The 7,672-nt window shown below is 39.6% G+C and overlaps 1 protein-coding gene across 2 annotated transcripts in view; it reads right to left on the bottom strand.

Annotated features, from left to right (window-relative positions):
* Positions 1-6,567, bottom strand: part of Snx1 (sorting nexin 1) — a 46,258-nt gene extending 39,691 nt beyond the window's left edge. Inside the window, exon 1 of one of the 2 annotated variants that reach the window (XM_047542418.1) lies at positions 6,318-6,563. In XM_047542418.1, coding sequence (XP_047398374.1) covers positions 6,318-6,476 — 159 coding nt within the window. In that variant the 5' untranslated portion in view covers positions 6,477-6,563. Of the gene's footprint in view, positions 1-6,317 lie in introns of both variants that reach the window. The other variant, XM_047542419.1, reaches the window with a different exon arrangement.
* Between the last annotated feature and the right edge of the window lie 1,105 nt (positions 6,568-7,672).

Raw genomic sequence — 7,672 nt, forward strand, 5'->3', positions numbered from 1 at the left:
GAGGCAGGAGGATTATAAGCTTGAAGCAAGTCTGGCCAACACAGAGAAACCCTCAGCAACTTAGCAAGACCCTGTCTCAAAATAATAAATAAATAGGACTGGGGATGTTGCTCAGTGGTAGAGCATTCCTGAGTTCAATCCCTAGTACTGAGGGGAAAAAAAGATATTTTTAAAGAAATTGTTATGTAGATTTACTTTCAGAAGTCTGATTAAGACCACAAAATGTCTAAGAGCCAATAACTTATTGAGGACAGGCTACACTTTGGGAACAACCACTGTGTACTTTTACAGAACAGAGAATTAAAATATTGGCCTGTTGAACTATTAATGTTCTTACTGCTATTAATAAAACTACCAAATTCTGTCCTGGATCCAAAGAAGTTATTCTATAAACACTAAAGGTCTGAAAAGAGCTGAAGTGGGATTGTAAAATGGTGTGACCACTATGGAAAACAGTATGAAGGTTCTTCAAAAAATTAAAATAGAACTATCATATGATTCAGCAATCCCACTACTGGATAAACATCCAAAGGGGTTGAAAGTAGGGCCTTGATGAGATATTTGCACATTCACTTTTTTTTTTTCTTTTTGGTGGTGCTGGGGATTGAACACAGGGCCTTGTATTTGTGAGGCAAGCACTTTACCAACTGAGCTATCTCCCCAGCCCCTGCACATTCACATTCTAAATAGAACTTTTTGCAATAGCTGAGAGGTGGAAGCAACCCAAGTGTCTGGTAGATGATGGATAAACAAAATATGATGGATATAAACAATAGAAAATTATTCAATGTTAAAATGAAATGAACTACTGATACATGCTTCAAAATGGATGAACCTTGAAGACATTATGGTAAGCAAAATAAATGTCAGAAAGTGACAAATACTGCATGATTCTACTTATATATCTAAAATAGTCAAAATCATAGAAACTATGCTAGGTTCAGTGGTATGGCCTGTTACTGCGAAGAGACTGAGGCAAGAGGATGGCTTGAGCCCACCAGTTCAAGACCAGCACAGGCAATAAAGGACTCTGTTTCAACAAAAAAGAAAATTATTTTCATAGAAATGTAACGTTAGAATGGTGATTACCAAGGGCTGGGTATTATTTTTTTATTGTGATGCTGGAGATTGAACCCAGGGCCTTGTGCATGTGAGGCAAGCACTCTACCAACTGAGCTTGGGAGTTGTCCCCAGCCTGGGAGTTATTCTTTAATGGGTAGGGGGTTTTAGATTTGCAAGTTGAAAACATTTTGAAGATGTTCACATCAATATGAACATATTTAACATTACTTAAATGTACATCTAAAACAATTAAGACTGTATATTTTATGTGTTTTTTTAAACTATAATTTAAAACTAATTAATTACTCCCCCCACCAGGATACATACTATACAACTCACAGATTTAAAGCTGGATTCTATGACTATGCCCTTTAAATGTTAATATATAACTTACATTTACATAATTTTCTGCAGTCTACATAAAACACTGTCAATTAGAAGTCAATGCTATCCCCAAGACATTTAAATACCAATAAAAGTAAGTAACACTGTACATTAATCTTAAATACCGGGGCTGGAGTGGTGGCTCAGTGGTAGAGCGCTTGCCTGGCATGCGTGAGGCACTGGGTTCGATTCTCAGCACCACATATAAACAAAAAAAAGTTCATGGACAACTAAAATTAAAAAAAAAAATCTTAAATACCAGTAGACATACAGACACATGTAAATATTTTTTGGAGGGGGTACTGGGGATTGAACTAAAGGAGCTTAACCATTGTGCCACATCCCCAGTCCTTTTTAAAATTTTTTTAAAATTTGAGACAGGGTCTTTCCAAATTGCTTAGGACCTTGCTAAATTGCTGAGTCTGTGACTTGTGATCCTCCTGCCTCACCCTCCAGAGCCGCTGGGATTACAGGTCTGCAGCATCACACCCAGTAACATATGTAAATGACTCTTGACTAATCAAATTATTAAACATATGACTTTTATTTTTTTGGTATTGGGGATTGAATTCAGGGGCACTTAACCACTGAGCCACATCCTCAGTCCTTTTTTGTATTTTATTTAGAGACAGGGTCTCACTGAGTTGCTTAGAGCCCCACTAAGTTGCTGAGGCTGTCTTTGAACTCACGATCCTCCTGCCTCAGTCACCTGAACTGCTGGGATTACAGGCATGCACCACCACGAGTGGCTCAACATACGACTTTTCAAGTTCCCTTTGTTAATCCTTCTTTATCCTATTTCATTTTTTCCAGACATTTCTCTAATCACTAGGGCTTCAATTCACAAAATAAGAGTAATGGGAAAAAATTCCAATTGGCCTGATGTACCATCAAAAGAAGTTGCCAATTTGGCCAAAATATGAACTGAAAATATTTATGCTTTTCTTCCTTTCTGTCAGCATGAGAAGACCTGCCACAGTTCTTCCCTTTTATTTAGAAGATAAATCTAGTCACAGTCCTTGTATGCTGCCAACGAGGGACAGGCATATAAGAACTCCTGGAAAGGCAAATAAAAGAATTTGCTTCAATGTAATCACTTTAGGTTTAGAACTTTGCAAATAAGACCAGTGAGCAATAAGACCATAAGACCATAAACCAAATGAGGGGAAAAATGTATGACATTTATAGTCTTTTTTTGAACATGACAATTTTAAGAATTAGGAGAACCAAAAGAAAGACTTCACTTCAGTCTCTTGTTAAGGGAAAAATTAATCCTATACATCTGGATTCAAATTCAGATAATATATTTAAAGCAGACTTTTCTTATTTATGGGCCCACAAAGAGGCAGAAAGAAGAGAACATCTTAGGTATTATTGTTAAGAATTAGACCTTTCACAAGCTGGTTTTCAGTCTAAAAGCAATGACTTCAGATTTGTTTTAATAATTCTTTTGCTTCAGTCTCTTCCACTCAAATAACTGGTTTATAGATTCTGAGATGTATATCAAGGGCTGCTCTTTCTATTACAAATCCAATCACATTTTTATTATGGTACTAACAAAACCAATACTATACTCAAATCACATTTTTATTTCTGTGCTAACAAAGCCTAGTACTCTTGGGCTGTAAAAGAAAGCAGATGGGATGATTAATAGCAGAAGCTGTTATATTATGTCCAGAAAATTGTATGCATACCATAAATTAGTTTTAAAAATTTATAAGCCTCAACTTCCCAATTCTTTAATGCCCATCTCTTTACCTCCAAAAATAACAAAACACAACATGAAGATTCACTATATCAACAGGAAACTACTCCAGTCACTAAGTGCCTACTTTGATGGCTTTTAGTTAATTAAATCAATCTTATTATTACATTTTTTGTTGTTGTTTTTTGTACCAGGGACTGAACCCAGGGGTGCTTTACTAATGAGCTACATCCCCAGCCCATTTTATTTTTTGAGACAGGATCTCACTAAGTTGCTTAGGGCCTTGCTAAATTGCTGAGGTTGGCTTTGAACTTGCGATCCTCCTGCCTCACCTCCTGAGCTGCTGGAATTATAGGCCTAAGTTTTTTTGTTTTTTTTTTTGGGGGGGGCAGGTACTGAGGATTGAACTCAGGGGCACTCAACCACTGAGACACATCCTCAGACCTTTTTTATATTTCACTTAGAGACAGGGTCTCATGGAGCTGCTTAGCGCCTCACTGTTGCTAAGGCTGACTTTGAACTCTCCATCCTCCTGCCTCAGCCTCCCAAGCCATTGGGATTACAGGCTTGTGCCACTGTGCCTGGCTAGGCCTAAGTTTTTATTTGATAAACTGTATTATCCATTTTTTAGGGTTAATTAACTTTTCTAATCCATTATTACATTTTATGGATTTTTTTCTTAGAATAATTTTAGTTCATAAAATGCTCATCACAAATATAGCTCAAACCCTCAAAACATTAAGTACTTTTAAAAACGTTTATATGTGGAAGGAACTGTTCTAGAATTTCACAGATATTCTAAGTTAATTCTCAAAACAACAGAAGTAAATATAGGAAACCTGGGCTGGGAATGTAGCTCAGCAATAGAGTGCTTGCTAGCATGTGCAAGGTCCTGGGTTCAATACCCAGTACTGGTCCCCCTCAAAAAAAGGTAGTCCCTCCTTCCATATATGATGGGGACTGGAATGGTTCCAGTAATCTACCCAACTGTAGCTCTGCTCCACCCATTTTCAGGGATGCTCAAGTTCACTGTATAAAATGGCATAGTATTTGCGTAAAACCTACACAGCTCCCTTAAACCTAAAATCATCTTAATTACTTATAGTACATAATACAATGTAAACAGTTTTTAATATTGTATTGTTTGGAGACTATAGATAAGAAAGTCTATACATGTTCATTACAGAGCAACCCCCCACAGCCCCAGTATTTACCATCTGTAGTTGGTTGAATTCAGATGTCAAAGTCAAGATAGGGAGCCCAAATGTACTATTACTATTCATATTTTGTAGGTGAGAAACTTTTATAGAGATGTTTATCCAAATTTAAGCAAGCAAGTAGTACAGTCTGGATTTAAGTCAGAATTCAAAGCACACTCTCTTTAATTACTTTATCCTTCAGTGCTGTTCCTTAAAATACAGAAGGGCTGCAATTCCCTATATTTTCTCGCTCACAACTAAAGAATTTATTGAAATATAATTTGTAGTTAATGGCTGTTTAACAAAACAGTTTAACTAGTGAGGAAACTTGTGGTCTCGGCTTCCTGAAAATTAGTATCAAGGAGAGAAAGCTCAAGGAAAGACAGCTTACAAGTGGTATTTCAGTTTCCTTAGCAACTCAGTTTTCTTGGATTGAATATAAATAGAAATATAAATAAATATAAATAAAAATTGTTTTCTGTGGCTGAACAAGGTCATTGTGATCCCCTCCTCCCATTAGCTGGAAAGTAGGCAAGATATTTTAATTTTACAACCTTAGGAGAGAGGTATCATGCCTCCATAAAGTAACTTGGTGAGATAATTAAATCACAGCTTCCTGAACTTCTTTAGAGAACTCTAGATAATGATTTCTCACCCTTCCAGTCATGTTTTGGAAAATAAATCAACAATTGTCCAGGAACCAATCACTTTCAGTGCCAGAATTTCTATTTTCAGATACTTGGTCTGAATATCTCTCATCCCAGCAGTTACCAACAGTAGCTGTTCTCCATGACTTATGGGAGATTAACTATACAAAGACTTGTTTAAAATTTGAACAAAGATAAAATAACAGCAAGAGTTATTTCCTGGAACAACAGACTTCATTAGAAAGTTTAATGCTATGTTAGCATCAGCAAGCACTTTAGGAGCACTGATTATGGGCTTAATTCCTGAATACCATGTAAGGAAAATTCTAATGATTGTCACAGAAGAGGTTTAAAAAGAATGATCTTTTTTTCTGTCACAAATAAGGTTAGTCTCTGATTTTTACAGACACATACTAAATAACAAATTTAAAGTTGTTTTAGTCAATTAGATTCTGAATAGCTACTATGAAGAGAAGCATTATCCAAGATAAAAAGATAAATTCACAGACTCAGCACTGAACTTTAAAACCTGGAACTAACTGAAACTGCTGTGAGTCAGTATTCTCATAAAATAGCCCCAAACATCTCCACTAGTTCCATAACTGATTATTGAGTATGATGTTCCCCATATAAAGATTAGTGTTTTGCAGTCTCTCTTATTAGAAATCTGGATATTTACTATGGGAAATATCATTTCCTCCTCCCATTTACAGATTTGCTCCCAATTAGGTCCTTGGCACTGTAATGCTTTCCTTTAACAGGAACACTGTTTTCTGGTTTATGTAGTAATTTACCTGGCAGGGCCTAAGCTGAACAACGGGCTTTGACCCTATTCTCCTGAAGAGAGAAGTCAACCTAACTTTCATAAACTAAGATCTGGAATGGGCCTTTAGTAATAACTGGTAAGAGCAGAGGATTTGTGGGCGGGTCACCATCCTGGGCTATGCCAGGTAACGTTCAACCTAGCAGCAGTAAGGCAGAGGAAAGGTCTGCTCCCCAACCCCTTATCCTGACCTATTGAGTCAGCATGGCCAGGGCACAACCAGAAAACAGTCCCGTGGATCTGTAGGGTGATCACACCGCAGGGCCAAAGAACGGTCTCGGCTGCTCTTGGCTCTTAAGGACCTCGGCGGCGAAGCCACCACACCCCTCATTCCTCAACCCACCGATCAGCTTTCATTCAGGACCCCCCAGCCCGGACTGCAGACACCGCGGCGACGTCCACCAGGCCCACTCTCCCCAGTTCCCTGAACCCTCTCCTGGCATCTCTTCTCTGTTGGGGCGCTCTGCCGCTAACTGCCCCGAAAGGTGTGAACTCACCGCTGCCGCGGCGCCAGTGAAAATGTCCTCCCCCTCGGTGTCGCTGTCCCCAGCTTCGGGTTCTGACCCCCCGGCTGCCCCCTCAGACTCCGTATCCAAGCCGGGGAACGGCGGAGGGAGTCTCTCCGAAGCGCTACAGCCACCACCTCCCGACGCCATCTTCCTCCACCCGCGGCGGAAGCCACAACAACAACTTTATAGAGAAAGCGCGGTGAGCAAAGCGTTCCAGCGGTGCGAGGAGCCGGAGGGCCGCGACGGACCCTGTGGGATTGGAGGGGCGGGGCCAGGGCTCCGGGGGCAGGAGGGGCGGGGCCACGGCTGCTGCCCTGCAAATCCAAGCTCCGGACCTCGAAGCTGCGCTCTTAACGAGGCGGGCCAAGGGGGCAAAGAAGGAGGGGCTAGGGGCTGCGGGTTCCTAGGGCCCTTTGTGCTCTGCGTAGCTCCATCTAATAGGCTTTTAAGAATTCGTTTGAATAAAGGAGTCTAAAAATATTTGAAAACCTCTACATGCCACCTACCCATTCCAAGTACAGTGCCCTCACAGAAATTCAATAAATATATATATTTTAAAAATTAAGGTCTCTGAACAAGACTACAGGAGTTTTACCACTTATTATTTGACATTCAGTTAATTTATTCAATATATACTGAGCATTTACTGTGAGCCTAGCACCTTGCTCTGCGTTAGAAATACAGAAATAAGCTCTTGGACCATTGGGTGCTTACAATTTAAAGAGGGAGGCGGCCATGTAAGTCAACAATTCAATATGTTCCCTGCTGTAGTGTGTGCTGGGGGAATAGTGAAAGATCATTTCTGCTTGGAGAAGTCGAGAGGCCTCATACAGGGCGTGACACCTCAATGTATGAAATATGGTTAGAAGGAGGTTAGAATTATCCGTTTATTTGCTGTAAGTGGAGTGGAATAGATGACAGGGAAACAAAATGTTCCTGGGACCCAAACTATTCACTGATTGGTCATCCAGTCTAAATCAACTAGACAAACAAGACTGGAATTTAAAGATATGGGACATGTTGTCATGTGATAATTCTGCAACATAATCCTAACTTTGTTTTCAGTACAGACGAAACTTTCACCAACAATGACAAAATGTTGTTTCTAACTGCAAATTCCTAAAAATCAGGTTCACTCCCTCAAGGGCAGGGGCCATGTCTTTGTAAATTTGGCGCCTACAAATCTCGTAAGACAAATTAAGTACCTAATAAATGTTTGAGATTTGGACGGCGGGATGGATGCATAAAACAACATCGTCAACCTTGTAACTGGTACCCATCACAGTTATGAACACCAAAAGGTTTTTTAGGATGGCGATTTCCATTATGTCACTGTTGGGCAC

Source organism: Sciurus carolinensis, chromosome 2 (assembly GCF_902686445.1).
Source record: "Sciurus carolinensis chromosome 2, mSciCar1.2, whole genome shotgun sequence".
NCBI classification, from domain to species: Eukaryota; Metazoa; Chordata; class Mammalia; order Rodentia; family Sciuridae; genus Sciurus; species Sciurus carolinensis.